Source organism: Hirundo rustica, chromosome 1 (assembly GCF_015227805.2).
Source record: "Hirundo rustica isolate bHirRus1 chromosome 1, bHirRus1.pri.v3, whole genome shotgun sequence".
In the NCBI taxonomy this organism is placed as follows: Eukaryota; Metazoa; Chordata; class Aves; order Passeriformes; family Hirundinidae; genus Hirundo; species Hirundo rustica.
This window is the reverse complement of record NC_053450.1, coordinates 116990575-117007453: the sequence shown is the minus strand read 5'-3', so window position 1 is coordinate 117007453 and position 16879 is coordinate 116990575. Positions and strand designations below refer to the sequence as shown.

Here is a 16879-nt window from a genome sequence, read left to right as displayed (position 1 = left end):
AAATTACTTCTGTAATACTGACAGAAAGGAAATTGTATGAATCGTGCTCATGGGAAGGATTTTGTGTTTTCTTTTTAAAGGTGCAGAACGTGTCATTACATTGAAAATGGAAATTCCTGGATCCATGCCACCTCTTATTCAGGAAATGTTGGAGAACTCTGAAGGACATGAACCACTGACACCAACCTCAAATGGAAATACTGCAGAACACAGTCCCAGTATCTCGCCGAGTTCAGTGGATAACAGCAGTGTCAGTCAATCCCCTATGGTGGAATAAGACATTTTCCAGCTACTTCAGACATTCCTAATACCTTATGTACAGGGATGAAAAGCAAGAAAAACATTTTTACTGCTGCTTAGTTTCTGGACTTAATGTATATCTATATATGTATATATATATAGATAAACTCAAAAAGGACCAAGAAATTTTCATATGTATCGATATATACTCCTTGCTGTTTAAACTCTTAAAACTAGAAAATGCAAACTTTTGAAACTCTAAATCAGCCATTTTATGCAAAAAAAAAAAAAATAGTTAAGCTTCTGTTTTCTTCCCTGAACACTCAATATTGCATGGTGACAAGACAGATCGCAGTCTTCAAATTCTGGTTGCATTTCTGATGACTTTGTACATACAAATGTATGGCTGTACTCTCCATACTGGATGTTTGGTGCTTTCCTTTTGTCTCTCATACCTAAAACAATCAAGATACCAACCACAGGACATGGACTACTGTACACATCCAGAGAAGGAAGTGGAAAGGACCATCTGATTTAGTTGAAATACGAAAACTTGTCCTTGCTGCCCTCAGTTTGCATTTCCTTCCCTGTAAAAAGTATACAAACTGTCACTGCCCCAGCAGAAGAGGTATTGGTATCAGCATTAACTGCCAGATCAGTTATTCAGATGTCATTTGTTCCACTGTTAATGTCACTTTAAAGTTTAAAGAAGTGGTTTCTTAGCTGGCTGGTGACCTAGCTCCACAATTACCTGCTCCATTTCGACAGCAATGCTATAGCCGCCAAGGCAGAAACACTTTCCAGTGTTACCATGTTTTTGTTTACTTGTTCACAAGCCATTAGGGAAACTTCATGGGATGATAACCAGCAGACTCACAACTTTTGAATAGCTGAGTCCAGGGTATTTCCTTAAGAATCAACTGCCAGGAATCAGCTGGGCTTTCCAGCGTTCCAGGTGCTAAGGAAGTACAGCTAGGACTTCCAGAAACACAAGGAGAGAATCTGCCTTCTTGGCCTTGTTAAATCACCATGAAGCAGAGTGGAAACTGTGGTAGAATGGTTAACAGATTTAAAGTGTCAGTTTCTTAGGTTTCATTTAAAGCACTAGTGGAATTTTTTTTTTTTTTTTTTTTTATATATTCTAGCAAGTCTGTGATGTACTTTCACTGGCTCTGTTTGTACATTGAGATTGTTTAACAATGCTTTCTATGTTCATATACTGTTTACCTTTTTCCATGGAGTCTCCTGGCAAAGAATAAAATATATTTATTTTAAAAATTGTGTAGTAGTCCCTCTAGCCCACATTTTACACACACACACACACGGTAGTTTTCCATTTTTTAATGTTTAAACTTCATTTCAAAAAGCAGGTTTGCTGTTTGCAACCATGACAATTAAAATGTGCTTTAGCACAGCTGTCTAGAACATCTCTACAAGCCAGTCAGACAAATACATGACATTTCAATGAGTAAAAAAGAGCATAAAACTGTAGGTGTAAGAACAAAATGTTAAAATGCCTACACACAATAATAAAAACCATCAATTACATTATCACATAAAATAAGTCAAATGTACAAAAGTTTGCGACAGAGGGGACAAAAGGACAACACAAGATACTTGTTGGAAAACATTTTTGTGCTCTTTGGGCACTTAATTAAACATATCAAAATCATCATCTTCATCAGACTCTGCAAAATATTTCACTTCTTTTCTAGCCCGGCCCGTCCGTGGCTTTGGGGCAGTTTCAGAGGCAAAGCCTGACTGGAAGATTTCCACATCAGAATCCTGGTCAAAAGCAGCCTTCTTGGATTTCTTTAGAAGAGAAAAGACAAATCAGTTGTGCTGCTACGTACATTTTCCATTTTAATATTCAGAATTGAAAAAAAACCTCTGTAGCTTCCAATTGCTAATGACACCTCATCCCCCATTACCATATCAGCAACTTATAATAAGAACTTTTAGGTAAAGTATTCCAAGAAGTTCTTTTTACAAGAAGAGAGCATAGATGGAACTGACCTTGCTTGGTGTGGACTTGGGCGTTTTCTTCCCAGGGTTGTATTCGCCTTCATTTTCTGAACCAGATGCTTTCCTTTTCTTTGCCCCTCTGCCTTTCCCTAGGTCAGAGATTATGAGTTAACTTTGTTGGTTTTTGGTTTTTTTTAATAAACTCCAGACTTCATCAAATCCCCCTAGTGAAGTTACTTTAGCATGGCTACATGTTACATTCAATCCCATTTTACTACTCAAGCTTCTTCACAACAGCAGTATGATGCAGTATTTTTTATTTTCTCAGTTTTAAATCTTTTCTGCTTCTTCCACAGTCACTGTTCACCCTGACAGCTCAAGCTGTCAGTTCAAGACAAGGACAAACTTCATGAGATCAGATAACTTCTACACTGCTGAAGACCTACAAGTTCTTCGTCACCTTCTGCACTGATTACACAACATTAATTCACCATTACTATTTAGTAAATTTGCTTTTAACCTCAACCATCAACACTGGTGCATCCTTTACAGACTTCTCCAATTACACTTGCTTGCTCTGCTGCGTTGTGAGGACTCAGAGAACTGGGATACCAAAAAATGGATTTAAAAACCCAGAAAGTGCTACTTACTGCAATTACTACCACAATTTTACTGGCTTGGAAAGAGTTGGGATGGAAAAAAATGAGTAGTATCCAGTAGAATGGAAGAGGCTTTGTGGGGGGTGCAGCATTCCCAACAGTGAAGGTCAGATAAAAAGTCCACACATTGTTTAGCAAGAGGTCAAGACGCTGTATTTGTCACAGGAAAGGCTGAGTAATCTACCAGTGATCAATGTACTCATAACTCAGCTTGGTTCTGACAATAAATGTGAGCCCTGTGCTCCAGAGAGCCCAGGTGTGACTCCTACCTTTGGGTGCTGCCGTCTTCTTTGGAATGCCAAATTCTGAATCGGAATCAGAGTTCACAGTTTCCACCTTCTTGGCCTTGGGAGCTCTTTTAGGCTTAGGGGGCGCATCTAGTTTTGCTGTTGGAAGTTAAAAGATACCAAATAAATTCACGTATTGGTTGGACATATTAAATTGTACTAGATACTCCAATTATATGTACTAGATAAATGTACTCCAATTAAATGTATTGGATACTCTGATTTCCACAAATGGCAAACATTAAAACAAGGAGTGAATTCTGCATCTGGGGAAAACAAACTTCAGCTTTTATGCTAGAACTGTGTGGAATAAACAGGAGGTTTCCCGTGTCGTGCTCTGAGAAGGATTGGTGCAGCCAGTAAATTCCAGTGTCCTTGGCTGAATACTGTTTCATCTTCTTGAGTACAAAACAGGTTACTAGTAGCTAAAGCAGCAACAAAAAGTAGCTACATCAGCCTCCAGGTTGGATACTTTGACAGTGTCTGGATACATTACAGTGCTTACTAATGCAGCTCCTTGTGACATTGTTGCCTTCAGGGTGGTATGACGGCAGGACAGCTTTCCCCAGGAGTACTGCAGGAGTTTGGGAGGCAGTGCCTCTGTGACATTGCCTTCTGTCAATCTCAGTGAAAAGGAACTTCAGAAAATGCAGAAAGGAGAGGAAAGGAATATTCTGCATTTCCTGGAGAATTTCCATCAGTGGTACACAACTAATCTGGCTGTCTTTAAAAGATGGTCATTGGAATGTTTCCACAGCAGGTATCAAGGGATAGAATGATGGAACCTTTTAGGTCAGAAAAGACCCTTAAGATCACCAGATCCTGTGTTCTATATGCTTGCAGATACCTCAGATACACACCTGACCTACCCTCTATCAGCCACAAATGGCTCAGACATGTGCAAACACTCCAGAGGCCAGGGATGTGGATGTTTGTGAGAACTCAAATTTCATTTATGGGATCACAGGGGGAATGTGTTTGGAGAACAAGAGAGTGTCTCCACAAGTGTTTTGGTTATGATGCCTTGAACTGTAGAAAGAGAGGTACGACACGCTGCCAACAGACACTGGATTTGTTCTTCCCTGGAAACAGAGCCTGCTAACACTGGGTAACTCCTGTGAAGTCTGTCCAAGGGAGAGCAAACCTCTTAGCTGTTATCTGGTGCTCTAAAGGAATAGTGTCCAGAATAGACTTCCCTCTGTACTAAATACAGGGGGATTCTCATCCCCTACTTTAATTTACACCCCTAATGGCTGCACAACTGTGAAGGCTCTCTTCAGCTCAGCCAAGCTCTCTGCTAGGTAGCATGACAAGAAACAGAGTGTGCAGCACAATCAATGTACACAGGCTCTCAAGAAACCCAGGACTTTGACAGGAATTCCAGGTATGGTATCAGTCCCACAGGTGATGTAAAGAGTCCATCTCACTGCTAGAATCTCAAGGCTGTTCAAGCTCAGCAGCTGCCTATCAAGAGTAAGCCTGCTTTACAAACTTCCCTTAGGCTTTACTATAAAGCCCTAAAACCACAGACAGCTCAAATAGTCATGGAAAAGTTCAGCTGTCTCTTGAGCCTCTGTAGTGAACAGCAGAGGTCAAGCGATTTCATCCCAAACTGATCGGAGTCTGAAGTTACAGAAAATCAAACTCTGGAACAATCGTTTCAGCCACACAGAATAAGCACTCCCAGTGTGAGGGTGAGTGGGTGGAATATTACTTCACCAGAAAGTGGGTTCTGAGGAGGCTGCTGCCAAGTCCATGAAGATGGACTCCAAATCAAAGAGACTACGAAAAGGTACCAGATGAGCAATGAACTAAACCTGCTGGGTTATCACTGGACTGTCCAGTGATAAGTTGTGATCATGAAAGTGTGGTCATGTCTGATCTGGGCAAAAGAGAAGAGATGAAAACTGGTGAAAGCAACCTCTCATGTTGCCATGCACTGAGAAGCAGAGTGCCCCTCAGGCTACTCTGAAGGCAAAAATTTAACTCTTGCTTGAAAGAGAGCCTGTTTATACCTATTTTTTTGGTGTGCACAGGTTAATCAGAAACTCAGAAACAGGTAACAGCTCTATTTAAAGGTTTCTAGTTAGACTAATGACAACTCACCACATCCAGACTCTCAAAAAACAGAGAGGGAGAAAGATTGAATGTTAAATTGCATCCATGCCTGGCTACTGCATACAGAGTTTTCTCTTGCATTTGCTGCAGTACAGAAATTCAATGTAAAAGATTACTCTATTAGAGATCAGCTATTTCTGTATACAATCTTTATTTACTGTACTACAGAACTCTACCAACAACTGGAAGTGTTTGAGAAGTATTAAAGCATTCACTGATTTGAAGCATTAACACATTAGAGTGGACACAATGCACCAGGAAATAGATTAGAAATAGGGAGGTAATGGGGGAAAAGGTGAAAAGATGCTGCGGTTTATTGGTGCCTAATATAGAAAACAAGATTTTTTTCCTTGTTTTTAAGAGAGTAAGTTAACTACTGTAACTGGCTGCTTTCTTGTCAATCTCCTTGAGGTACCTTTTTTTTTTTTTGTAGAAGAATTAATGTATTAAGTTTAGCTGCAAGTTGGTCAAAAGTTCTAAAAAACAAAGGCCACAGCATCACAGGGAAAAAAATGCTGCAAGGCGACAGTTCTAAAAGCTGACTAATAACTGAAAGAATTTATATCTCTGAAGTCTGAGGAGAGTCTCTCATCCTCCATTTCAAGAGGAAAAAGTGACAGCCTTCTATGCTTCTCGTAGCTGGTATTGGGACTATGTTTTGTATTTGGGCTGGAGATGATGTTGACAGTGCAGGGATATTTTGTTGCTGCTGACACAGAGTCAAGGCCTTTTCTGCTTCTCACACCATCATGCCAGCAAGGCGCTGGGGGTGCACAAGGAGCTGTGCGGGGACAGCTACCTCCCACTGACCCAAGGGATATTCCACACCTCCTGGTGTCATGCTCCACTTTTCTTATCCCCTGAAGCTAAAAACCTCCCATTAGTTAAACTAATTGAAGGCTGAACACCCCCTCTGGACCTAGAAGATATCGAGTTCTGACACTACAAAGTTACCAGTGGAAAGAAACAAATGAATATTATTAAGGAGTTGGAGAAAGCTCATACCCTATTGCTGAATTTCACCGAGTTCAGAAAAAATGAAAGCAGTTCCCACCCCGCAGACTGAAGAGACAATCCAAAGGTGAAGGTGATGTCTTTCAGATAAAAGAATTGGCTTCCAGGCCAATTCTATACGTACCCTTTTTAGCAGCTACTGTTTTACTTGGAATTTTCTCTGCTTGTTTTGGGGCAAAAGACGATGAGAAAACAGGAGCAGAATCCTCATCATCACTGTCCAATTTTGTTGTATCTACAATGACAGAGTAAGTTTAGAATAAGATTCATTCACAGTATATATTAATTACATCAATATTAATTACCATAAAGGTGAATCTCAAGTGTTTGTGATGCTACAGCTATGAATGCACTGTGACTTCCTTACCTATGACAAAAGCTTTGTTCCTCCAAAGATCAGAACTTCCTTCACTTTTCCACTTTATAAAGGGAGAGGATGTGGACATCCTTCTCCTGTAACTAATGTGTGAAGTTTATGTGTACCACTCCCCAAAACGCCCCATTAATAGTTGCTAGAAAAATTAAACAGAATTGTGAAAATGAGCTCACCATCATCTGTCTTCTGAGAGTAAGATGGAAAAGAGAAGATGTTCCCAAAATCTTGATTTTTCTTGGCTTGAGATGTTTTTCTACTTAAAAGCAAAAAAAAAAAAAAAAAAAAGGAATTACATGAAGCACATCTTGAAGTACATGAACATCATAATATCCATGTATAATTTAAATCCTGTTTTAACATTTCCGGCATTTTTCTATCTGCTTGCAGCAAACACCTCAAACTGACAACCAGACAAGAACTCCAGGCATTTCAAATTAACAGAATTACATTTTTTTCAACAGTTCTCTACACCAGACTGGCACAAGACAGAAAATAGAGAATCTTTAAAAACATAGTTTAACAGATATTACACACCGTGTATCATAACTATTTTTATATATTCTTCTAAATCATGAGTCACCCCTGCTTAGGTCAGTTGCAAGGCTGAGATAACAAACACTTGGAATTCCTCCACATTTTGTTTTTCATGGTGCATGTAGAGCAATAACATGCTGATGTTTCCCAGTTTTGTTCAGACACTTCTGCATTGAAAGAAATTATTAATAAAGAAATCCTGCTGAGTTATAGCACTTACTCTGGAGATGGCTTTGATTTGGCTGGGGAGAAGTCATACTCATCTTTTTCTAAACTGTCTGAGGGAACAAACTCATCCTCTCTGTCATTTGTAACTGGAGAGGCTTTTACTTTGAGCTCATCCAAATCGTTGTTATTGTTGGCATCCTCATCATCGTCAGCATCGTCTTCTTCTTCTGAGAAGTCAAAAGTGTACTTGGGCCTCTCAGCTGAGAAAATCACACGTGTACACAATTCAGAAGAGTAGTTTATGTTATATAACACAGATACACACACAAATCAAAGTAGAAGTCAGGGAAGAATCCCTGCCTCAGAGTACACAAGACAAAATAGTGGTGGATAATAAATTTGTTTCAGCCTGGAAGAATAAAGGGCTGAAAAGAGTAAAGAATAATTTAGATGTTAGCAAATATCCACCACCTCTTGTGGCTTGCTCAGACACCTTCAGCTAAGGGCATTATGGAGACATTGTGCATCAGTACTTTCAAGGAATGAGAATCCTTCACTTACAATTGAACTTTTCTTGAACCCACCATTTGAATATTCTTCCTAATTTTCAAAAAACTTTGGGAGGGTTTTTTAAATCATCAAATACTTATAGATTTTCCAAACTTTCAGTCTTGTTTTTCATGGAGTGTTCAGAAGGTTTTGATAATGTTTTACTTGCCTTTTAGGCCTTATTTGGCAGTACAATTGTATTAGAGTTGGGGGTTTTTTGGTAAGAATATTGTCTTGTCTGTTTCTTGTATAATTCACTTGTTTTGTGAGTAATTTCTATTCTAGTGTTTAGAATAGGGGAACAACATTTCTGATCCAAGTTACAAAATCTTTCATAACAAATTCCCAATCATGACATTAATAGTATTCTCCACATAGTGAAGAAAATGTAATGCAAGCTATGTGTAGAAAATAAAGTCCTAAAGGAAGGTTATGGTCAAAGGAAAGTGTGGGGTTGTAGTTGAAGCTTTCAGCAACAATTCACAAAATCTTGGGTACCTGCAGCTCTCCTAAGCAGAGAGTCTCTTGGAATAATCACAGGCTCATTTTCTTCTAAATCACTTTCAGACTTGGATTCATCATCTGACCATGGGTTTCGTTTCTTCACTTTTTTTGCACTGGATTTGGTAGATGATGGTGTCCTTCTTACCCTGGCACCTGCCAAAAGTGAAAGCATTTTCTACAGTCAGGTTAAAAAATATTTTCATCTTTTCTAATTATTTACTAATTTAGCATAAATTTTCATCTTAAAAAGTTCTCCTTTAAACATTGTAAATTTTCTTCTTCTCCCCGAAGAAAGATTTAACACAAAATTATTTCAAACAGAACCTGACCAGATGCTGGCAAAGAAATTTGTTTTATGACTGAAAAACATAAAGGCTCTAATTTTAAGTTTTATCTCCTTTGCCATCAAACTTGTGTTTCTTAAAAGGTTGCTAGAGTTTTCCAGGAAAAGAATGTGCACTTTTCCATTATTCAGGGACATGATCAGAAGCTGTTATTGGAGAAATACAACAAACCTGGGAAGCAGAGGGTATCCCATTTACAGGGGGGGTAAAAATGTGGTCAGTCAATTGCAGGGCAAGCTCAGGTCAAGCTGGGCTAATTTGCCCTGGCTCAACACTGGCTGTGAGAGATTTGAGCTGCACATAGACAAGTCAGTCATAACTGTAGTCAGTGAATCTACTCAGTTTGGATAATCCCCTGAATAATGAAAACCAGATCTTATCTCAGAATAATTATTTGTGCAATCACATTTTTTCTTTCTTTTCCTTTTCTTCTGAAAAAATACCCTCCTCATACTTCAACCTTCTCTTCTCTCCCCAGCTTTTTTTTTTTGTTGTTGCCTCCCTGTTACTGTGTATTTCTCAAACAGCAATAATAAATTCCCACTAGCAGAGGAAATGGGGAAGTGAATGTTGGTCATCTGCCAAGCCATAGCACCCATAACTTTCTGAAAGTCAGATTGACTGAATATATCAATATAAAAATACATTTATTTAATCAAGTTCTACAATCTTATAGCATTACTCAGACTGAGGGGCTGAAGGTGACTGCCCTGTCCTTCAGTATCAAAGAGCACACAAACCATACATTTTGGTTTGCAAAGAATTAGCCTCATTATGTAAAAATAATCTATTTTTCTATATACAAATTTGAAGATTTAGACACCCCCCTCGACCCCCCCCCCCCCCCCCCCCCAAAAAAAAAAAAAAGATCAGATGTACAAAATGTAAGATCCATCACCCCCCAGGAAAGTAGCTTACATGAAGAAATTTCAGCAGATATTTCATTTTAGGGAAGAAAACCATGAAATAGTGATTATTGTGCTGTATTTCTCTTCTCATGCTGTGTTAAAAATGCATTTCACGCCCAGTAAATACACAGCTAAGGTTAACTATGGTTGTGCCAGGGTCTTACCAGGCTCCTTCTTCTCTTTCTTGGGTTTAGGGGTTTTAGCTGCTGCAGCTGATGCATTCAGTGAGTCATCCCCACCACCCTCAGCTGGCACACCACCAAACTCTTCATCAAATTCCATTTTTATTGCTAGAGAATCAGTTTCACCCTAGAATTACAAAATAAATAATTTGCACCTTTATATTTCAAGATTGAACTGGAAGAGTTTTGCAGATGCTAATAAAAGAATGTAGACTAGTATACTGGCAATTGTTGAATAGTCTTGGAAAGGAGTTATCCCAATAAAAACACCTGAAGAATAAGCAGTCCAAAGAGATTTGCAAATGTAAAAGAAATCCAGTACAAATTTCTTATGCATTAGGTCAGCAAAACAGTACAAATACAGCACCAGTGACGATCTGGTGATTTGGATTTATGCTACACCTGAGTAGAAAAATACACCAGTTAAATAATAGATAATTTAACTGCAGCAGTCTTTTTGGTTTACCTTTTTCTTTTTCAGCAATTTCCTGCTGGCATCAGCTTTCATGGCAGATGTAATCTGTGGAACTATTCTTCTGCCAAATGGCGATGGCATGGTCTCTTCCAGCTGGAGTTTCTTCATCTTAGGTTTACCAACTTTGCCTTTTATTGGTTTGCCAACCATGCCAGCCAGAACATCTTCTCTTTCCTGTGCTTCTACTTTCTAACAAACAAGGGGAGGCAGGAGGGGGAAACACATTATATTTTAATGAGGACAAAGTGGAATGTGATGATTATTTAAGATTCAGCTCCTTTTTACATGGAGCATAAGGCTCCCCTTAATTCTCATTGAATTGGAACACAATTTTCAGTTCTGGAACAGTGACCACTTAATCTTGGTAAATTCATCACTCTGTAGAGTTAAAAGCTACACTTTTACTCAAGGATAAATACAAACTTTTGGACGCTGTTAGACTGAAAAACCTTTCTTCTATCAAGTTTCTATTCTGCAAGTATGTGTCTGGTACTGTTGCAAATTTCCATTATTTCAGCATTTAACTTAAACATTTAGTTTTGAAGTGTGTCACTTCAAAAGATTGCACCAGCCCTTTTCAGACAACATGGAAAACTGAGGTTCAGCAGGTTATTCCCCAAAGGGACTTTATGTTTTTTTCCAGAATTACTGATGAGGCAAACTAAGGACCCCTCATATAGTATTTATAGTCTACACACTTCATTCCTGAATGTGCAGTTTTGAATATGGTCATACTTACTGCCTCACACAAATTAAATCGTGTAGAACTACTGTAATTACTACCATTATCAGTTACTACTCACAGGTTTTTGTGTCATCTGAAAACTAACTTTCTCCTGGTTATTGTTCTTTTAACATCACTGACTTGGAAAAAACATTAAACTGGAAAGCTGCAAGAAACAATCCCTGAGAAACACTACCAGGAACACAGATATCCAATATTGAATTCCCAGTAGCGACTATATTGTGAAATGCATCTACTTTTGATTCAAAAGATAGTATTTTTAAATTATTTTTCTTAAATTTTAGTAATTGTTATTAGTTAGTGTTTTTAATTAAATTAATGTGAATTTCATGTTTTAGAAATATATATAAGGTAAAACCTACTTCAAGCTCTTCAACAAAGGCTGCTAGATCTTCTTTCCAGAGATCTGAAGGAGATTTCCTTTTAAGATCATTTAGTTCTCTCTCCTAAAACATGAAAGCAGTATAGAGAATGTAAGTACAATTAAAGCAAATGCCACTGAAGACTGAACATTCCCAACAGGCACATCAGCAATTACTGTGTCATTTCAGAGCAAGCCTCCCAGGTGTACCAACCTTGGAATCTCTATGCTTAATCAACTCTTCCACCTTCTCTTTTGTGAGTGACCACAGGGACATGTTCAAAATGTAGTTGAAGTCAGGGCCAGAGGTTGCACCAGAAGCAGAGGAAGCATCATCATTTGCATTCTGAGAGTCCTCCTCTTCTGCTGCCTGAGGCGAAACATTCACAATTACCAGTATTAGTGATCTCGGCTCTGTGCATGAACTCACGCTGCTTCAAAGCGCCATGACAGGGTAGCAAGGTGTGCCCCCACAGATTCAATAACCTGAACATTTTCTGGACCTTTCAAAAGGCCGTGTTCCTGTGACCTTCCAAAGCTGACTATTTAATAATTTGATTTAAGAAAACAAATTGAACTTGTGCTAGAGCCTTGTATGCTTCTGGCTGCAGATACTGGTGCCACCCATCTCTCAAGGCTGAGACCTTTGCCCTCTGGGTATTCCTGGATATCTCTTTCTTTAGAAAATGAGCACAGTCCTTTGGATAAGAGCTGGTATCAAAGCCCCAAATGTTCAAACTGAGGTTTGAAAGTAGATCAAAATTTCTCTAAATAACTGTTTTGTTATAAAATAGAAATCATTCCACAGAGTTAAAATACATATTAAAAATAATACAAAATAAAATTAAAAACATACCAAAAAAAAATACAGAAATACAAAATAAAATTAAAAACACAAAACAAACATGAAATGAAAACAAATGGCTAAAACAGTGGCAAAGACACAGAAAAAGGAGCTGCTGACAGAAATCCAAAGCAGTTCTATCAGACCATAGTAATGGGGATGTAACTTTGAATTTAAACTCGTCACATCTCTCTTTTGGAGCAATAAAAACTGATTGGTTTTAAAAAAAGCACAAACAAATACAGGTCAAATTTACTACAATACATAAGTTATAGCTTTATAATATCTATGTTTCCTTAGAGAAAAACAATTAATAAGTTATATACAAATGATTACATTACTAGGGGGAACTGATGCAGCAGTTTCTGTATCAGCCAGTCAGAAATCAAGTTGCCAGTTTTGATTTGGGTACATTAAGAAATCAGTCCTCTGCAATCTAATTTTTCAGACTTGTACAACCTAGTTTTCTTCTAAGCATTATCCATATATGATACCAATACTACGTGACATTATTTTTGTGTAAGTTTAATGTTTTGGGTTGTTCTTTTTTTTAATAGAAGCCAATAGGAGTAGTGAATAATGTTTTTAAAGTGCTATGTGTGTGTTATAAATTAAGTCAGACTACTAGAAAACAAGCAATATCATTTAAAACAGTAACATCATCAACTGTATTTAGATTATTACCTTTTCCTGTGCTTCTTTCCAGGCTTTTACTGGATCAGATTCATAACCTCTCTGGACCAACATCTGAATCAAATCTCTTTTTGATCTGTTCTCTACAAGACACACCCAAACACAAGAGGAGGGGAGGGAAAAAAAAAGAAAGCAAGTCAGTGTCTTGAAAATCTTGTGTGCAGGTATTTCCTAGGATACTTAAATAATTTCCAGATCTCCCCTCACTGTTAACAACTCCAGCTTCTGTTTACTCACCAATGGTAATTTTCCCTTGTATCTTCTCCAGGATGAAACGAGCTTGGTTGTTCAGCTTGGTGGACTCTGCACCCAGCATTCCCACCAGCCACTCCTTGCGCAGGCTGTAATAATGCAACCGGAGATCAAAGAACTCCTTCAGGATGTCCTGCACAGTTTCGTACTTCTTTAAGCACCCCATGTGATCAAACAGCACCTAGAAAATACATGATAGGCTTGAGAGAGGCTGTGTGATTTGAATTCTGCTAGCCCTTGTGTAAATGTTCAGTTCTACTGCACATATAAAAGCACTGTGCAAAAAGTGGTATTACAAGGAGTGTGAACTCAAACCTCACCGTGGAGCTACACGGCACAGAGCTGGATGGACTATTTTTATTCACAAGTTTAAGGATGAGATTTATGGTAGCACAATCAAACAAAAAGACGGCTATGTATAGAAATATGTCTGAATTCACTTGAATGACTAATTTTATCTACGTATTAAATCGCAAGTTCAGTAGCAACTGATGATTCACAACTATTTAATGTAACAGTTGAAAAGCTTAATAATCCTTAATAATCTTTCAATTCAGCTGTGAAATCTGTCACTTTTCAGCTGTGAAAGCTACCATCCTTCAAGTTCAAGCACAAAGTAAGAAATCACTTTTACTTGATAGGTGGAATCAATCCTGCCTGGCTTCTGACATCTCCAGTTTAGACATTTATAGGTGAACTAGTCACCCTTGGTGCCCTCCATAGTCAACTGAAAGAAATAAACCCCTCCAGGGGGTAATTCATCTATCCAAAATAGCTGTTTGGGAGCTGGGGGACAAAAGCCAAGCTCACATAACTTTTTAAGGTCCTTACACGAGGGCAGATTAATTCCTACACAGGTACAGAAAGCAGTCCTTACAATTTATTATTTATTTTGGCAGGCAGAGAATGCAGGAATTCGGCTGCAAGCTGTTTTGTAATCAGTGAAATGTAAAACTGACAACAGATTCTCAGAGTAGTTCCCACAGTTGTTTAAATATGTGAGAAATACCATCACCCTGATTTGGTAGATTTGCTTTTCAAGTACAATCTACAAATTTAGTTGAGCAAGGCCTGTTTCCTTTTCCAGTTCTCCGGTCTTGAATTTATTTTTAACCTATTTTCACATAGCTTTTGATGTACACAGCAATAGCAGCAATAATGATATTTGTGGATTGTGATAATATCTGAAGTAGGACCTACCATAAAAAAATAGAACTGTTTTTTTAGTATCTGTAAAGACAGGATGTTTGGAAATCTTTGCAGAAATTAACTTACATTCAAATCCCTCTCAGAATAGACAGACATCTATATTTATTCATATTCTTAGTAATTTACAGCAATATTATGTCTTCAGCAGCTGAAGAACAGGGTTTGCTATACCTTACCACCTAAATTTGGATTTATGCCGGTGGAAACACTGGATCATTTAACTCCTATTAGAGGAGTAACCGTCCTGCAGAAAGTGCAGTTCTGAAAATGTAATTTGTCTCAAGTTTAAAACTCAAATCTAATTATAATATGGCAGAAAGTTATTTGTATGATCTACTTTACATTAACCACTTTTGGTTCACTGCACAGGAAATTTTCAATTACAGGAAGGAATCACCCCAGGCCTGTCTTATCTGAAAAACTCATCAGGACTAAAATGGATTTGCTTATTCATATTGACTTAGTATTGGTCATCATTACAGTTTTCTACTATAGAAACAATTTCAAATATACAATGCAATGTTCAGTACCAAGAACCAAAGTATACTACAAAAACATTTGATTTTACAGCAAGCAACAGTAGGGATTCTGATAGCCAAACATGAAAAAGTTACCATAGAATTACAAGTAAGACTTGTTTGAAGCTTAAAGACTTTGTGCAATCCAGCAGCTTCTGCCTGTGCAAGCTTTTCTTCGGTCATCTTCACAACAAATTTCACAGTTGTATCAGTGTGGTATTCCTTGTAGTCAGAAATTAATGCTGGAGTTTTTTCAGTCCCATTCAACATAGGTTCTAGAACCTGTTCTTTATACACCTGTCGAAAATAGGGCAGCAAAAACCAGAACCACTTGAAATCCTTTAAACTGCAAGCCAAATGAACAACATAAACGTTCAAAGCTCTGTGCCATTATATCCGATACCAGTTATAACTTACAGAACCAGCATAACCTGCGAAACGCAGGCCAAGAGTAGCACAAACATAAAAGGCAGAAACCAGGAAAGAAAAGGCTACTGTAAAGTGGATTCTATGAATTCAGCAGGAGAAGCAGGAGTTCTCTGCAGTGTGGACAGCCGACAGCACAAACAGAACCATCTTCTACAAAAGCACACAGGAGAATGAAACCACGTTCCCTTCTGTGTATGTATAATTATGTAAGAAGTTGTGTAAGAAATTATGTAAGAAGTACATACAGACATAAGATTAAATAATTTAATGAGGAATTCTTCAGTTTTTTGTTTATATTAAAATGTATTTCACTACTACTTACCTGGGTCCATGTCCTTACAGGAAGCTCTGTAATCTCTACTGTATTCCTGTCCACCACAAATATCTCACCACTCACTACATACTGATTTTGACCAAGTTCCTGAATGGTTCCTTTGAAGTTTTTGTAGTTTGGGAGCTGAAATTGGAAAAACCAGCAAAGTGTCAATAATCTTTATAATAAAATATCAGAAAAGTATTTCTTTTCCATACTCCATACAGTTATCACTGTGTATTGCACTAACCCGTCAACAAACCTCTCAAGCCTGTGAAAATCTGAAGTCATAAGAAAAATACTGCAGAAAAAAAACCCAGAATACACACATGCAAATGACAGGACCAATTATCCTACTGTCCACAGAGTAGAAAAATTGTTAAGAAGATGCAGCTAAACCCAGTGAGGTGGTAGGGTTTTGTTTTGATTTTTTCTTCATCTTTCTTAAAGAAAACTCTAAGCACAAATAAGGCATGACAGAAAGCAGATTAACACCCCACAATAACTTTACAGAAGTGGTGCTACCTGCCCTCACCATTTTTTCATTTTTGTGCTATTTGGCAAAGATAGCAGAACCCATCCAGGTTAAATTGTAACTAACAGGCTGAGGATTTTTTTTTATCCTTATCCAGCTTGACATAAACGCATACCAGCATACACAAAGGAGCTAGGTGGAGGCAGAACTGCCTCTTTCAACCACAGTGAGCTTCAGTTGACTGTGAGACTACACAGAAAGCCTAGGAGTCCTAAAGGAAGGGCAATGGATTGCGTTACTTTTTTTTTTTTTTAAATCTCATTGTTCCCAAGAATTTGGAAAAGGAAAGCCACTATGTCTTGAAAACTGATATTGCACACTCAGTGTGCTGCGATCTAAATAGAGAAGAAAAGATGTTTCTGTTTCTATGGCCTAGTAAACACAGCCAAGCAGCAATATTGATCAGTTGGAAAATTAAGGTTACATCAGCTGTGTTTCATCTCCTGGTCACAGATATTATAGGTTCACATAGGTATTCTTCCTGCCCAATTTTTTCACACCACTTCTGGGACTTTTAAAATTTTGAATAAACAGAAGCCAAATGCAGTTCAGAAGCTGCTGATTTTCTTGAACAGCAGCAATATCTTCTCCTCTGCCTACAGATATATAAAAGACAGAACAATTCAGACAAGAGAAAGGAAATGTTAACTTTGGCTT

General features: G+C 38.0%; 2 protein-coding genes across 12 annotated transcripts in view; one reads left to right on the top strand and one right to left on the bottom strand.

Moving 5' to 3' along the window:
- Positions 1-1512, top strand: part of RARB (retinoic acid receptor beta) — a 321663-nt gene extending 320151 nt beyond the window's left edge. For all 10 annotated transcript variants that reach the window (XM_040073930.2, XM_040073967.2, XM_040073947.2 and 7 more), the window contains one exon: positions 81-1512. In XM_040073930.2, the coding sequence (XP_039929864.1) occupies positions 81-277 (197 nt within the window). In that variant the 3' untranslated portion in view covers positions 278-1512. The remainder of the gene's footprint in view (positions 1-80) is intronic.
- A 52-nt stretch (positions 1513-1564) lies between these two features.
- The window catches only part of TOP2B (DNA topoisomerase II beta), a 60583-nt gene continuing 45268 nt past the window's right edge, over positions 1565-16879 (bottom strand). Inside the window, exons 22-36 of one of the 2 annotated variants that reach the window (XM_040073896.2) lie at positions 15697-15831; positions 15042-15242; positions 13204-13399; positions 12958-13049; positions 11644-11799; positions 11431-11514; positions 10315-10512; positions 9831-9975; positions 8409-8567; positions 7414-7621; positions 6833-6915; positions 6408-6518; positions 3134-3250; positions 2257-2354; positions 1565-2052 (exon numbers count right to left, since the gene is read on the bottom strand). In XM_040073896.2, coding sequence (XP_039929830.1) covers positions 1891-2052; positions 2257-2354; positions 3134-3250; positions 6408-6518; positions 6833-6915; positions 7414-7621; positions 8409-8567; positions 9831-9975; positions 10315-10512; positions 11431-11514; positions 11644-11799; positions 12958-13049; positions 13204-13399; positions 15042-15242; positions 15697-15831 — 2145 coding nt within the window. In that variant the 3' untranslated portion in view covers positions 1565-1890. The remainder of the gene's footprint in view (positions 2053-2256; positions 2355-3133; positions 3251-6407; positions 6519-6832; positions 6916-7413; positions 7622-8408; positions 8568-9830; positions 9976-10314; positions 10513-11430; positions 11515-11643; positions 11800-12957; positions 13050-13203; positions 13400-15041; positions 15243-15696; positions 15832-16879) is intronic. The other variant, XM_040073906.2, reaches the window with a different exon arrangement.